Source organism: Lepeophtheirus salmonis, chromosome 1 (assembly GCF_016086655.4).
Source record: "Lepeophtheirus salmonis chromosome 1, UVic_Lsal_1.4, whole genome shotgun sequence".
In the NCBI taxonomy this organism is placed as follows: Eukaryota; Metazoa; Arthropoda; class Copepoda; order Siphonostomatoida; family Caligidae; genus Lepeophtheirus; species Lepeophtheirus salmonis.
The window spans coordinates 33,071,857-33,088,379 of record NC_052131.2 but is presented as its reverse complement, the minus strand read 5'-3'; the positions used below and the strand labels follow the sequence as shown (position 1 = coordinate 33,088,379).

General features: G+C 32.2%; 5 protein-coding genes across 8 annotated transcripts; 2 read left to right on the top strand and 3 right to left on the bottom strand.

Annotated features, from left to right (window-relative positions):
• Positions 1-146: 146 nt before the first annotated feature.
• Positions 147-2,152, top strand: LOC121125064 (uncharacterized). The gene has a single exon (XM_040720170.2). The coding sequence runs from the start codon at positions 345-347 to the stop codon at positions 1,014-1,016; it is 672 nt and encodes a 223-aa protein (XP_040576104.1). The 5' UTR covers positions 147-344; the 3' UTR covers positions 1,017-2,152.
• On the bottom strand, positions 2,074-4,485 carry Hsf (Heat shock factor). 2 transcript variants are annotated; one of them, XM_040720114.2, is made up of 2 exons: positions 4,365-4,485; positions 2,074-3,809 (listed from the first exon to the last, which is right to left on the bottom strand). In XM_040720114.2, exon 2 carries the CDS (start codon positions 3,755-3,757, stop codon positions 2,279-2,281), a length of 1,479 nt encoding a protein of 492 aa, XP_040576048.1. In that variant the 5' UTR covers positions 3,758-3,809; positions 4,365-4,485; the 3' UTR covers positions 2,074-2,278. The 2 variants fall into 2 exon arrangements, with proteins under 2 accessions (XP_040576048.1, XP_071747468.1); XM_071891367.1 differs by having other exon boundaries at positions 2,074-4,299; positions 4,365-4,444.
• On the bottom strand, positions 3,976-4,287 carry pen-2 (presenilin enhancer). The gene has a single exon (XM_040720184.2). The coding sequence runs from the start codon at positions 4,285-4,287 to the stop codon at positions 3,976-3,978; it is 312 nt and encodes a 103-aa protein (XP_040576118.1).
• Positions 4,486-9,307: 4,822 nt separating the features above from the next.
• Pdss2 (Decaprenyl diphosphate synthase subunit 2) lies at positions 9,308-12,096 on the top strand. 3 transcript variants are annotated; one of them, XM_040720148.2, is made up of 6 exons: positions 9,336-9,491; positions 9,607-9,911; positions 9,986-10,213; positions 10,284-10,520; positions 10,582-10,791; positions 10,842-12,096. In XM_040720148.2, exons 2-6 carry the CDS (start codon positions 9,744-9,746, stop codon positions 10,995-10,997), a joined length of 999 nt encoding a protein of 332 aa, XP_040576082.1. In that variant the 5' UTR covers positions 9,336-9,491; positions 9,607-9,743; the 3' UTR covers positions 10,998-12,096. The 3 variants fall into 3 exon arrangements, with proteins under 3 accessions (XP_040576065.1, XP_040576082.1, XP_040576074.1); XM_040720140.2 differs by having other exon boundaries at positions 9,372-9,509; XM_040720131.2 differs by having other exon boundaries at positions 9,308-9,911.
• A 1,310-nt stretch (positions 12,097-13,406) lies between these two features.
• On the bottom strand, positions 13,407-15,904 carry LOC121124962 (P3 protein). Its single transcript, XM_040720112.2, has 2 exons — positions 14,493-15,904; positions 13,407-14,146 (listed from the first exon to the last, which is right to left on the bottom strand). Exons 1-2 carry the CDS (start codon positions 15,730-15,732, stop codon positions 13,923-13,925), a joined length of 1,464 nt encoding a protein of 487 aa, XP_040576046.1. The 5' UTR covers positions 15,733-15,904; the 3' UTR covers positions 13,407-13,922.
• Positions 15,905-16,523: the final 619 nt, after the last annotated feature.

The following is a 16,523-nucleotide window of genomic DNA, read 5'->3' as shown; positions in this document are numbered from 1 at the left end:
CAAAGTAGTTCTATTTCATGATTCATGAATAACATTTGAGATGAATGGGATATACTGGATACAGCAGGCCAGCTGGCAGTCGGGCCGAATTAGCTAGAAATTAAGTTGAAACAGCTGATTGAGCCCCTTGGCCCGTACCTAGCTGTTATTATTGATAGTTTTCTGTAAGTCAAAGTCTAGGATTATTTATGTATTAATAATTAAAATTTAAAGTCTCCTTCCGTCATATTAACGTCAAAATGAAAAACAAATAATTATCATTCCTTACCCAGTTAATTGTGGACTATACTATTATTTACTGAAAAATTAAATTTATTGTGATACCTGAATAAAAGCTTAAAAGAATGCCACACGGATCAGCTTCTCGATCTCGGTCCTCCTCGACGTCATCTTCCTCCTCTGATCCATATTATAACAGTAGGAAGAAAAAATCTTCCCGTCACTCACGTCACAAATATAAGAAGCGAAATCCAAAGAAAAGTTCAAAAAAGTCCAGTCGAAGGAGATCTCCATCTTTTTCCCCAGATCGACGTAGAAAACGTTCATCCTCTTCCGAGAGACACCGAAAAAGATCTCCTTCAACATCCTCCGAGAAATACCCAAAGGATTCTCCGCCTCCTATAAAAAAGAATAAAAAGAGATCATCCTCCTCTCCAGATCATAAGAAATCTGTTCCTTCTCCTAAAAGGTTCATTGAAGAAAATATAGTCTTGAGCGAGGCGGATCGTCTCAAACGCAATAAAGACATTGAGAGTATAAATGGTGACTCCTTCGTTACAACAGAATTTTCCTCATCAGCATCTTACAAACAGTATTTGGAGTCTCAGACCCATGTGAATAAAGAAAGCGTTTCCACAGAGTTTGGCTTTGGAACCTCTGTTGAGAAGAAAATCCTCAAGACCATTGACTCTGAAGGACTTTGTCACCCCAAGCTCTTTGCGAATGCCGAGCAAAGGGAAGAAATGTGGTTACAAAGACTTTTCCGCCTTAGAAAGGAGCTCATGGCGGATTCGTGATAAATATGAAGATATTATATTCCTTAACATACATTGTCATTTGCTCATAGCTGAGTTTACAAATTAGCATATGCTTGCAAAAAAAAAAAAAACAATAAAAATTTCAATTTAATAAATTGAGGAGTTTATTTTCCTCTAAAGATCCTTAAATACAATATCATCTCTCAAGGAAAGTGAGTCACTTTATAATTTAAAGTCATATAATCGAGCAGCTCCATATTTGTCACATATGAGTACATTAAGACTCAATTTTATAAAATGCAAGATGATTTTTTTTAATCCTTATAGTTCGGATATATTAGGTATTTTTTGATAACAATATTTTGATTAAAATCACTCAACATTGACACAATCACTTTATTTTGATAACGTTAAAATGACCTATTTCTTTGAATTTACTATTAATATAACTATGGACACATAAATTTTATAATGTGCCATTGTTGAAAAATCTTAGCCATTTGTCAAAAATTACATAGTTACTTATAAAACGTCTAATGGTGTTTATATCCTTATTACAACACGTATTCTAAATTCTTCCAACATGTAGAAGTAACAACTTATACAGTATATATTGATGGTTCATTCAACGATAAATTGTCGCGATGAAACGGCCTCAAATTACCTTTTCAATTAGGTTTAATTATTAATTGTCTTCAATTATCGCTTTAGTTACCGATATATGAATTATCACAAATCAAAAGTTAATCAAAATTCAAATCGATTCAACCTTAATTTTGAAGACCTCAGAACTCACCCAGTCAGATTAAATACTAGATCTTACGTATCAATAATACCACATACCAAATTGTTTGAGTCAAATCCATTTTGTCGTAACCCATATATTTTGTTTATATTAGTCTACACCTGTTAATTCCAAAAATGGTACGATGTAGTATTTTAGTGAGGTATGGACTATCGGTTATCACTCTTGTTGTTAATATATATAATAATAGTATTTTAATTATTTTACAGATATTCATATATTCAAATTCATTTGCGATGTAAAATAATTACATGTATAGTACCATGAAAGTGAACTTTAGACAACCACACATTCGCTAAATGAAGAATTTTTTAATTTGTTGTTAATACTAGAAATAAGTATTTAAAAATACACACATAACCAACATTAAGATGCAATAGTACATTTTATGTACTATGATGATAATTATAATTAATTATTTCTTGGTGTCTTATATTACTAGATATATATATATATATAATAAATATATGTGTGTGAATTCTTGTCCCACTTTAGTCTATTCGTTCAACTGAGTTAAAAGAGGATCCTCTTCTAAGCATATAGCTGGAGTATTTAACTCTGAAATATCATCAGGCTCCATAATAATTTTATTAGACAGTTTAAGAACTGATTTTTTTCTGTTCATGTTATTGGATGAAGATGAATGGTGGTGGTGGTGGTCATTCATGTTTATTTCCAAACCAACAGGCGGATCACACTCTAACTGTAATTTGTTGTTTGAGGGAGCGACTGAGGACTTTTCATTCGAATTCATGGCACGTAAGAGATCATCCATGATAGGTGTGGAACTCAAGTTGTTACTGCTTGGAGCTCCACCAGAGGAAGGTACAAAGGAGTAAAGTGGTTCTTCGGGGTTAAATATATTGGAAATGATGGATGTATCCAGGGTAACCTGGCCAGACAATATATCCTTTAAATTGTCTAGATCTTTTTGCATGTTGTTCATATCGAGATCAATATCCTCCTTGGATATTTCTCGTGTTAAAATAGGCCGAGAGTTTGTCATCATGGTGTTGATGCCAGAGAGAGGATCGTTTAAGTTCAAAATTGAAGAAGATGATAATGAATTTGTGTTTTTCTCTTTTGTGACCATATGCGAGACCGGTATTGATCCACTTACAAGAGTAGGATCCACAGCTTGCATGGGACTATATGGAGTTTCAATTATTCCAGATGTGATGGGGCAAGAGAAATCTGCATTCGATATATGGGTAACATCCTTAATGATGGGCCCATTAACATTTTCAGATAATTTAGGCTCCTTCGCTGAAGAAGAATGTTCTCCTTCTAAAGCAAGTGGAAGATTATTAAACCTTCTTTTCACAGCAGTTGAAGATCCTCCACCCACTCGAGGTTGCACAAGGCTCACTAGAAATTGAATCAACTTGTTCACAATTTTTTGTTGAGATTGATGTTTTTGTCTCAGTGTCACAACTTCCCTCCAGAGTGCCTCGTTCTCTTTCTTCATGGAATCCAACTTTCCATCCATTTCATCTTGCTTATCTTTGATAATGCTGACTTCATTTAAAACCTCAGTTACTCTTTCAGACTTGAGATTTGGAACAAATGTAGTGGAGTAATTCCCCGAGTTAGCCCCACTATTCTTCCCAGTCGATATTTTTCGCTTAATTTGATCCAATAAATGTCCATGACCTCGAAGGAAATCCGAATGTGCAAACTCCATTTGATCTGCTCTTTCAGATTTAAGACCTCCTGAGTCTATTCCAAGCACTTTATGGAAACCATACATATTTAGTTGCCGCACAAAAGAGGCTAAATTAGAGTGTTTATAATAGTAGGGAAGCATTTTTTGTGCAAAATCCGCTTGATTATGAATTATAAAAGAATTTCCTTCGTCTGACCAATCAATAAGATGATTTGTAGACGGATCATCTACCATTTTCCAAAGTTTAGCTAAAAAGGCTGGGACATTTGAAGATACTGATGGAAGCATGATCTCCATCACTGGAAGCATACTAGTAGATATAAGAATAATTCACTTTGTTGTCACTTGTCACAAAGTATCTCTGAAAGATAAAAAGTAATACATTTATATGAGTTTAGATAATTTTTTTAATTTAGCCGTCATATTTATTAATTATTATTAATGAATAAATTTTTTTTTAAATCAGAGTCCTTTATACATATATGATCAATACAAAGATTAGAATGTGAAGTGTCAAGGCGTAATGCTTAAGGTATTCCAATTGGAATGTTAAATGACATTCGATCCCCAAGAGGACCCCATGAAGCTCGGTAATTGTAAAAAACTATGATCCAAGATATGAAAGCGGCCGTCCAAAGCGAGGCACCAATCGCAGATCCAATAACCATTTTACGTATGCTCTTTCGTCCTGGAAAATCCTCTCTCCTAAATCCTTGTGGATAGAACCAGAGCACGTTCACAAACCATGCAAAGGGTAAGAAACAAAATCCAGCAATGAAATACTTTCGACAGAGAGTCACCCGATCTTCATCTGACACTTTAGCACTTGACAAGTCCATAATTAATAGTTCCTTCCAAATATATTTATATTATGAAGAAGGAGAGACTGGATTGAGTAATAATTGAGGGTCCTTACCACTAATTTGGAGTCTGGAATCCACTTAAGTCTTAAATTATTGAGACAGAAGGTAAGTGATTACAGGCGCATGAGGCAACGACTATCCTTGCTTCTCATTCGCTACTTCTTTTCAGAGTCTCCCTTCTCATTGGTCAGGGCTTTATTTCTGATTTTTCAAACCTTTTTCTTTCTTTTCATTCACCTTAATGCTTTTCCCCCTCCTCTCCTCTTGTATTTTTAGCTTCATCATCACATGCTGAATTAAAATCCCTCCTAGCTACTAGATGCCTCAATTTCGAATCTTAATAAATGGTTCATTAGATACTGGTAGGATGGAGTATTGATTAAACCAGGTACAGATGTCGTCTCTATATATGCAATATGAGGTATTTACTGCAGTATATTGCATTTGAAAAGTGATTTGAAGAAGTAGGTTGGTGAGAACTGTGAATATGTGGGAGGTTTTATAATATATAAATGCACACATATATTATTTATATCTTCCCATTTATTCCAAACTTTATTTTAGGGGTATATAACTGATTAATCTAAGATAAAGGGTCTTCCCCGATACTGGGGTCCATATATGCATAGGTGAGAGTGATGGAACGTACTTACGTCCTAACTCGTAGCCCAAAAGATATATTTTACTAGAGGACTTGAACGCTAAAAACGAGCATGAGTAGTTCAATATAATTACTTCCTATTCATTTTTTTATTAGTAGTTACTATTATATATTACTTAATGCACTCGTTACCTATTCTGTTCATTAATTATCGTTATTATCAATTAACTGTTCATAAACCACAATTTTGTTTCGATTAATTGAATATTAATTTTATTGTCGTAAAATTTGTAGTATTTTTAAAATATATAGATGGTATTCGCTTAGAATCAAGCAAACAATAATATAATTTATATTAATACTAGGACGTACCCGTATTATATATTTAAGTTAAAATTATTTTATTAATGCTTTAAATAACACCAGAATTTAGTAAAACATGCCGATAGACAACATATGAAGTTCTTCTATCCTTTGGCCATTTAATTATAAATATGTTCTTCAACCATAATAAGACTAACTCGCTAATTCTCTTCGGATACTTTTTTAAAATTCGTATTCATTATACGTCCTCCCTTTCCCGTTGTGCATTAATTCGTTTTTTTTATTTTTTATTTTTTTGGTATATTTTCGAATCGACAACCAATATCTTTAAAAAAAACTTTGAGACACGAGTAATTGACCTTGTTTTATGAAGAAAATCGGCTTATTAGCGAAAAAACAAATTTAGCTTCCACAGCCCCAAAATCTGGTTTAATCCGAATGACACATGGCCCTAGGTACGTAACTCTGAATTCTGAACGACTTTTATTTAATGTCTTAAGTCTGTATTGGTTTTTATTAGGGGACATCTACTATATTATTATAATTATATTATAGACTATAATTTATAGTAGATGCCCCCTAATAAAATGTATAGAATATTTCTTTCAAAAACGGAGACAGATACAGACTTTAGGCATCAAAAAAAGTTTTTGAGAATTCTGGGTTACGCACATGGGGCTATATTTAATTCAGGTCAGACAAGACTCCTGGGCTCTGGAGGGCAACTTGTTTTCTTGCTAATAAGTTGATTTTTTTTTTCATATGACATGATCGATTTCACGTGTCTCAATGTTTTTTAAGGTATGTGTTGTCGATTCGAAAATGCACCAAAAAATTTAAGAATTTGTTCCTCAAGTATCTTAACTCTTATATCCGACGTTGTCAACATTTTGACTTATCTGAAATATAGATTAGATAAAGGCGAACCGGTATCAAGTTTAAATTATGCAATTAAACTTTTGGGAAGACTCTGTTAATGAGCAAGAATCGCATTTCCTTAATCATTTTGGATTTATTATTGAACAACTCCATTTATTCTCTGTAAGTTTGAGCAGACGAAGATACTAATCAACATTATTAGGACTTTCAACGCTGTGGTATTAGCCTGTCTTATGCAAATAAATTAAGGAATCTGGATTGATTTTATTACCATCAATAACCCATTATAAACGATTAGCAAGTGTTTTCTCTGTTCATGGAGGAGTTGCAAATTCTAGAATTGATTATCTCAAATCAAGACTTTTAAATGAAAAAGATAAATTTGTGTCAATAATAATTCACAAAGTTTATTTATCGCAGCGAGTAGAATTCAGTTATAGGAATTTTTTAATGTGAAAATGGTGGAAATTACTCTAAACCTTTGCTTTGCTTCATGATTAAGAGTATTATTGGAAACTATAGTGAAATGGTGGCTATGGCACCTATAAATTGAATTAAGTCATTAATTATTAAAGAAAATTGTATGAAGATTCTTCAAGTAGTTACCGAAGTTGACTTTGAACCAGTTGCAACAATTGTTGATGCTCATGGAACAAATCCATGAGCATAAGTGCCATGCTTATGAACTTGGAAATGGAACTGCTCCCACATACATTCTCAACCTTTTCTATCATCAGAACAAAAAATATTTCTGCTCTTTGATTCTGTACACATCTTTTGAAATTATTATAACAACTTTAGAAACTATGGGAATTTTACTTGTCCTTCCTTTTAAACAAATCTATAATATGGAACTGGATCATGGACTGAAAATAGCTAACAAGCTTAATCATAGAATTTATTTCCCCTCAACCGATCGAAAGGAACAAATGTGAATTTGTCAGTAAGGTTTTTCCACGAATCTACTATTAACGCCCTTAATCATTATGCTTCACAGGATGAAAAATTTATAAATTTCAAAGAAACAGATAAATTTTTATATATGCTGAAATGTTTTTGGAACTGTATCGACGTTAACTCTTACTCCATGTATATCCAAAAAAGGGATGCTTCTTTAAAACCCATATCTGATAACACTGTCTAACAGCAAAAATCGTACAAAAACAGTATATGTTTTATTTAATAGAATTTTATCTTTGATTCCAAATATGGCCTTATTTTTTCTCTCATACACTCGTGGTCTTCAGAAAAAGGCCAAACATTTGTTGTTGTTTTTTAAGGTTCATAGCTGTTTTAAGCCCTTGGTGTTGAAGATAGGGATAAATTATGTAAATATGTTTTAAAGCTGAATGTTAAAAAATATTAAAACAATTTTTTAAATGCCTGCATCATACTTTTAACTCCAGTTATCTTTGTTTAAAGAGGGAAATAGGTGCTTTTTGTTCAAAAGCTCATAGCTTTATTATGAGATCAATTCAAAAATGAGTTGAAATATTGTTGTGGCCTTATCTCAAATTGACAACGATATAGAGCGTTTTTGGAGAGGCACATTTTTTAAAATATAAGTTCATATTTTCAGCTATCCAATGAAATACTTTTAAACTTTTTGAATCTATTCGTCTTAAAGCTTTGTGTCTCTGAGTATACCCATAAGGTATTTACGGACTGTATTTCTTGTAGAGTTAAAATTATAATCTAAAGACATTCAAAATAATGACAGATAACGACATAAATAAGTTATTTACAAATGTAATAATGAAGTTAGGTAGCGAAAATAGAAAAATTAATTAAGAAAATTTGATTGTAATATTAAATGTTATATGCATTGGTAGGTGTAGTATACAGATATTAATGTAAATGGCATAATGTTAAAACATATTAACTTGATATTATTAATTTATAAACATTAATTCTTGAAGCAATAAATCAGCATCTAATTCATATCATATCCCTTAAATATTACTAAGTTACTTATTGAAAAAATTCCAATAAAATTCAATTTTTGAATGAGGGCAAATCATTAACTTTAAGCTATATGGAAGATTTTAAAGGAAATAATGTTGTAATTAGTAACTACTTACACAACAATATTATTATAGCAATCATTAGTATCATGATTGTAATAATGATCATTATATTATATCCAAATCCTTAGTTTTTAAATTCTTTAATCCTAGCTAGGAGTGAAGAAAATAAAAAGATAGCTTGGCTAGTACCGTAGGACTGAAATACCCATGGCCCATGTATCAGTCCTTAGGACTGTTGAATTGTAAAGAAGATTGGAATGAAAAAAAGACTGAAAAGACGGGAAAAAATACTTTTAAGGAAATCAGTTCTTGGACCTATCCAAAACTATTATATACTGAGCAATATCAAGGGAAATTGTTTGACGTTGCGACAGCAGACGAGAAAAAAAAGATAGTTGACCAAAAAATCGAGAACACTTAGTATTTCCTAAAGGACTCTTGGGGTCTTTAGTATTTCCTACTACATGCTCTGACTATTTTATAGCTATAGTATAGTCGGTGTAAAAAATATCGGTTTTTTAGAAAAATAATTTGGCCCTTCAATCTATTAATTATCATGTCTTCGATTCATCTCCTGATTCAAACACTAATTAAATCTATTTCAAATGTTATACAGGAATAAAATTATATCATTTGGGGAAACTTTAGAGTGAGAGGATTCAGGAAACAAAGCCCTGAGCGTACTCAGGAATTTTATTCAATTTAATAATCAATAATTTTATTGATTTTTGAATCGAATTATTGTCAAAATAATCTCCCAAATCCATCATAAATATTTTGAAAGACTAGATAAAATTATATTTAAATGTAAAAATTGGACTAAGATATTAATATACCTATTTCATAAAATAATCTGTTTAAAAATCAACTTATTTCATAGATTACTATAAGTAACTATTGTTATTATTACATGTAATCTATCCTTATTGGCATCTCTAAATTCATATAATTATAGTAATAAATTATTATTATTATTACAATAAACATTAAAAAAATATATATATAAATATTTGGAGCGCCTTCTATGTTTTTAACATACTGAACTATTACAATTCGAATCTTTTGGTCAACTATTTATATTTTTTACGGCGTTAACTACTTCTTCAAATCCTCACATTTATTTTATCTCTATGGTCATAGCTTTCTTCTGTGAATAATTTTTTTTGGTCTCTCAACCTCTCTTTGGAAAATATGAAATTGTTTAATAATATAAAAATGAAATCATACGCAGTCGACTCTTGAGCCTGTATTTAAAGAGATAGCACCGATGAAATCTTCTACCTGCACTTCCATGAGCGCTTAGAGTAAATAAGCTCTAGCCGATAGCTCTCATTTTTCATCAAAATGATGTTAGCATTTTGACAGTAGTAAAGTGAAACTTTTAATTCCAATTTCTTTTGCAGTCATTAACTATATTGATATTATCCATAATCCAGAGTTTTTAATTATTAAATAAAATGATAGGGAGTAGTAGAAGCATCATTCGGACTCTTCATATTTCTCAAGTACATATTCCTAAACGACGAGGATGGGATCGTGTTCTTTCGGAAGCGGAAAAACTTGTTGGGTTTCCCTCCAGTTTTGCAAGTTTGAGTGCTTTCATGAACGAGGATATGTCGAATTGGGCCGTTCACGCTCGCAAACTTGCTTCTTCAAATCATCCATTTACAACTACCATGAAAAGACTTGTTTTCCAAGGAAGAAATTCTCTTCAAGTTCGTGGTCTCATTTCCCTTCTTTTCTCTCGATTGATCAATGATCCGGAGCATGTAGGCCCATCTATCGAATACTTTATTATGCTTTAATTCATATCATTTGTGGTATTATATTTTTTCTCTCCTAGTTTAAGAATAATGATGACTTTATAAAAGAACACGGTATTCTCAAGGTTCAGCAACAATTAGCAGAGACCCTTGAACTCATTTATACCGCCCAATATATACATAGAAGTCTGATAAATCTCCCAAATGACTTGCATAGTCGAGTAGACTCTGAGCTCAAAGATGATTTGCTTCAATTAGAATTTGGAAATAAGATAGCACTCCTTGGTGGAGATTACCTATTGGCTCAGGTATTATCATTCGAGCAAACATGCAATCACAAACATTTACAATTTGATATTACGTATTGTTATGTTTTAGGCCTGTATGAATCTTGCTCTCATGAGAAGCTCAATGATTGTCGACATCATTTCGAAGTCACTAATTGATTTTACACAGTCCGAATTTATAACAACCCGAGATGTAAGCGGAAGGCATCTTCCTAAAAAGGATCAAATAATATATAAACACTGGGAATTAAGAAGTTCCCTCTCATGGGCTGGTCTCATGGCAAACGTATGTAGAGGATCTTGTAGCCTCGGAGGACATTCCATTGAAGTATGTTTATCGACTTTGATATACAGGCATTGACATTAATATGATACACTCTCTTATGTAGCTTCAGAATCTCGGATATAGATTTGGAATTCATTTTGCATTAGCACACCAAGCACAAATGGAAATTGACGTCATTTCGGAATGTCCTGTCGATGGATTCGACTTAACGTCCCTCCCTCTTGTATTCTATTTTCAAAATAATAAGAAATTACTTTCTAATCTCCCAATTCGTGGAAATCAATTGATTGTCGATGAAGTGAATTGGAAAGAGGTAATAAAATAATTTTTGTAATAACTTTTAATATTATTATTTTCTAAAAGATTTCTCATCAAATATTAACGGGAGATGCCTTGGAAAAAACTCATGAAGTGATAGAGGATCATTCTGATGTTTGTGAAAAAGAACTGAAAAAACTTCGTGATGACGAATCTAAAAATGTTCTTCTTAAATTGATAAAACATCTCAAGGATGTTTAATAAGAAATGGATTACCTATTATTTATTAGCTATTATTGTTACATTCATGTTTTTAACTTTGACTCATAATAATCATACTAATTTTCTGAAACGCATGTGTTTGATGATAACGATAATTACTGTTCTATAAGTTCTCGTCAATTATATATGTATATATTATATGGAAACAATGAAAATGAATGATGTTACTTCTTTTTAAGATCATATATATATTTCTACGTATCAAGAGATTGATTATAACATTTCATGTTCTATAATAGTGACTATTATCGAATGATGAAGTTGACAATATTATTTTGTATAAGATGAAATTCTATTACATGTTACAACAGTATAGCTTGTTCCTCTCCTTTTTTCTATTTCTTCAATCATTTTATAAGCAAGTACTATTACGCATGTTTTCGTGATCAATATTATTAGTACATAAAGGATAAATCATAATCTATTATAGTACAATTTTGCTGTCTAATTAAACAGATTCGAATCTGAAAAAAATATGTTTATACGGCAATAAATATGAACAATTGAAGGATTACTCTATAATCCGTATAAAAAAACGAGAACTTTGAGATGATGATAATAATAGGTAAAGTGAATAGTATTTAATAATGACTGCAAATGGAACCGGGGGCATGCCCTCACCTTTTTTGAATTATTTTAATATTTGTGTATAATAAAATACATGTGTGTTTTTTGGAAAATTAAAAATGTGAAAATACAAGACGGAATTACCATTCTTAAATAGGCCTACGCTTCTAAAGTGGACTTAATATAAGACTCAACGTACTAAAATGTTCAAGACTACTACAAAGGACATTTTTCTTCTCGTGGAGAAAACTAAGGAGTAAAGTTGGTTGGTAAGGAACAATGCAACTATGTTTAATTGATGCCTTCGCTAGGTAAGACTATGATGACGTTCAAGTTATCTGGTGATATAAAGAATTCAGCGTAACTTTTTTCTTTTCATATGAATGATATACTTATTATTATTTAATCTTATGATGTTCAAGATGAGTCAAGAACTTAATGTCATATGTTTGACTCCGTCATTTTGTTTTACTTCTTACTATTCTTATTTAATAAACAAAGTATATTACAAGAGAAAGTCATGATTATTACGTAAATCTAAGGATTACTTTTCTCTCTTTTTCTCACTAAAACATGTGTTATCTTCTAATATCCCTATCATAATGATCTCTCAACCTAATTGCACTTCATTGAATGCTTTCGATCTTATCTAATGCCTATTTTATATGTAATAGCATAATTACATATGTATATAGGTGTGTAAAAAGGTTGAGTACATACATTAGAGCTTTTGAACAATTAGAAGAAAATTAGTATATAAATGTCAATGAGGGAATGGATCTATGCACATAATACATTCATTCCCAGCTTTTTCATCATAATGTAAAAATCAATAATTATATAGGGAAAATGATGAGCTGTTAATCATCTGTTACTTTCCTGGAGCTTTTGTCCAACCTAAAGACTGAAATATCCTTGTACATAGTATAATGTCTTGTGTGTACAATTTCTTTGAATTGCCTTCTATATAAATTTTTCATTTTGTTGACTTTCGGTATACATTTATTTTTGGAAGAGCTTGTACTTTATTCATTATTAGCAAATTTTGGAATTAATTATCCAAGTTTTAAAGAATGTTCATAACCGTTCCTATTATTTACCTACCCCAACGGTAAATACAAAAAGTAAAAATGGAGGGGGACTGGGATATGTTTTATTCTACCTGTATAACCCATGCCTTGTTTAATAATAATTTAGAAATAATATATCCTCAACAGCGTATAAAACGTAATATTCTTGTTTTCTACCCCACTACTATTATAAATAATGAATTCGCAGCTACACAATATAATGGTAGATATAAAACGTATTTAATTTGCTCATAAATAATCAATTATCAGGGGGATCCACAGGATTGGATTTTTCTTTGCTCCACCCAAGGAATTGATCAAAAAATAATTTTATGACCCGGTTTTCCCATTAATATTTTTCTACCAAATCAATAATTTTATACTATATGCATCAAAAAGTTCTATATTGCAAAAAAAAAAAAAAAAAGAACGAAATAACGAATCTGTTATTTATCAGATATAAAAGTATAATATTTCACCTTCTAAACCCCTGTAGACTTAATAAAAATGTTACTTAGGGCACAACCCAAGTTCAAGGCCAAATAATACTTTCAAGGTCGTCTCTCATAAAGAAAAGAGTAATAAATAGTTCCTGGCTTTAAAATAAAAAAAAATTTATGCATCGAAAACAAGCATCAGTTTTATTTGCAATATCATGACCGATCTAGATTAGTAATTATGTTTTGTTTCTTAAAGAAAGACAGATTCATACTTTTGACACAAGGACACAGCTGAATAATGTTCAAATACGTAATACTTAAGTTATCTATTTTATACTCATTGTAAGACTAATATAAGGTGATACACATATATATATGTAATTATTAATTTCTCAAATCGAATTCCATTTCGTCACATTTCTAAAAATATAAATTGTATTTCACGAATACATAATTAATTTATAACTTAAAATCTAAAATAAGGGAATCCGTCTTTTTTCGATAGTAGAATAACCCATCATGGCCGAACTTCTTAAATGCATATCCATAAATTGGCTTGGCTAATTAATAATTTTTTTATTTGAAGTATAGAAAGTAATTACACTGTGTAGTGTTGATTTCGAGAGTTTGTAAGGATATGAGACTCAACTACAACAACGATGATGAATATGAAATGAATCCTTGAGGAAAAAGAACAGGCATCAAGAAGAGATGAGATAAAATAATACTTATTTCTTGTGCTGTTCTGATCTTTGATGGTGTGATATCATAATCATAACAAATCAAATACATCAATTTATAAATAAATAAAAATATTTTCGATTTTTTTAAGCTAAGGGTTCAAGATTTCGGTTATCAAGTGCTGACAGTTTGACTATTGAGCTCACTGTCGAGAGAGCTGCCTTTCCATCTCTAGTAAAACTTCCATCTTCGATGTTTCCAGATGTGTATTCAGTTGATTTAGCGCAAAATGTAGACTTTATCTTGAGAAAAATTAATCCACAGAGAAGAGGGATTGGAGTCATCATGGCTGCACCGACAGGGATCACAGCTATAAAGAAAAATAAGTATGTCTTGAGAAAGGTCAAGTATGAGTTGTTGCATAATTAATTGATAAATCTGGAAATGTTTCAAAAACATCAAACATGCGTACAAAGAATTGCAAATATGTTATTCTGCGATGTAACGTATTTTTGAAAGAAAACATTCACGCAGGTACGAAAATTGATAATTATTTAACGAGAGACTGCACGTAAAAACCTTTATCACAGTAAACTAGCGCAATTTCACAAGAATCATTACCTTGAAGGGGACTTCCCCCGCCCTCGCCCTCCTCTCTCTTTCCATCATTGCTACGCTAATTAATTATTAAAATAAAGAGAAGATCGCGGAATTACCTGCTAAATCTCCAAGAGGCCTATCTAAAGTGAACCATAAAATAAAAATGGACACTCCAGTGTTTTGAATCCCTGTCTCAATGGCAATGGCAATTTTGTCCTCCATTTTACGATCACAGAGAATAGATACAATCCATCCAAACATAAAGCCAAACCATGGAAGTGCCATTCCAACACACCATACTTTGTAGTCCATAATATAAAAAATATATTGATTAGCGTAGATACCAAAAACGATTATGAATAGGAGAAGAGCAAGTGCCATTGGCTTGAGAATGCTCACCATAAACTTTGATACTCTTGGAGCCTTTATTTTTATACCGACTCCAATGAGGAGTGGAACAATCAAACAGGTTGCATAGGTCAATATTTTAAGATAAGGAATGACGATGTCAGTTTTGTCAAAAATGAATTGTCCGAGAGTGAACAACCAGAGAGGCATCATGAAAAACGCGGACAATGTCGAGATGGTGGTCATGGTGAGACTAAGATCTAGGCTTCCTCCTAACATGAGAGTCCATATATTGGATGCTCCTCCGCCCGGACTGACACCAGTGACAAATAGACCCAGCCTCAAGGGGGCTGAGTCCACAAAGACGAATCCCAGTGCAAAACTTATAAGAGGCATAGCTATAAATTGAGAGAGAAATCCAATGATTGGTCCAACAGGACTTTTGAGGTTGGATTTGACAACATCTAAATCCATGGCACATCCCATGTTGATATAGGCAAGGGAAATGAGAATGGCAACGGAGGATGTGAAGATCCGTGAAGCCACAGTGGGCCTACGAAGAACACTCATTTTGAGAGTGGATGAAGGTACAAGAGAGGAAGGACTTAGAGATGCCTTGATTTTTGAAAAACCCAGGAAATCCGCTGTCACATTGAAGGCAATGGTCCAATTCCCTACTTGACCCTCTCGAAGTGGAACCACCACACTCTGATCATAATCGCTTTCCAGAAGTGATCGCTTCTGATGATATATATCAGAACCCTCCACTGCACTTATCCAGGCCACTTTTTTACTACTTGTACTCAGTGTCAATTCCTTGAGCTCTGGCGGACAATTCACACACGTTGCCTTCAATTCCGTGCTATCATACTCGGTCAACTTCATAGATCTACTTGGGATAATACCAAAAGAAACCAACTCTTCAGCTCCTTCCACAATCGCAAAAAGTAAGGGAAGAAGAAGACATAAGTACAGCAAAATCATATGGAATGGATAGAGCGGACACATGTCGACAATTACCTCAGTACCTCAGAATTACTACTAAAATGAACTAAGAAATATCCCCGTCTCAGCTATAATTTCCTATTCTCAATAATAACAAAAAAAATGTTATATCCAAAAAAAAAATTTGTATAATAATAAAATAACCTTGTATTTTACGCGCACGCGCTGTTATGACGACACATAACAGCTCTACCTAACCCCCATTGACTCAATCCTTACAAATCCTTCAGCTTATCACTAAAACATTCTCTTTCATCTTTCCTGGAAGCTCGCCCGCCTGTCTATCGCCGTCTATCGGTACTTTTTTGTTTTTTATTCAACACACAAGTAAGTAAATAGTAATAACTATAAAAACGCATGACTTTACTACAAGTACTAGCTAAAAAAAATGATTGCTGTGCTGTCATATCTGCATGATAATATTAATAGCTTTTGAACTAACTTGTTTTAAGAGTACATAAATGCAAACTTCCTTGTCAGACAGTTAGTTACCCGATTATTTCTGTAATGAATAGCATTGCATTTTGAAATTTAAAAAAATGCATTTGTTCATTAGTATTTTATCTTTGGCTGCATAAAAAAATATTTCCCATCAAATGAATATCACTCAACCTTGCTACTAAATATCTATATATAATATAAATCTTAAGTCAAAAATAAATTAGAATTTCCCGCTCTTTTCCCTATCAAAACATATAATCGGGAATTGCACGGATAGCTATACCATTGTCTAAAAACGTTTAATGTTATAATTTTCTAGATAAAATAATTTACATGCCTTTAAATTAGATGGT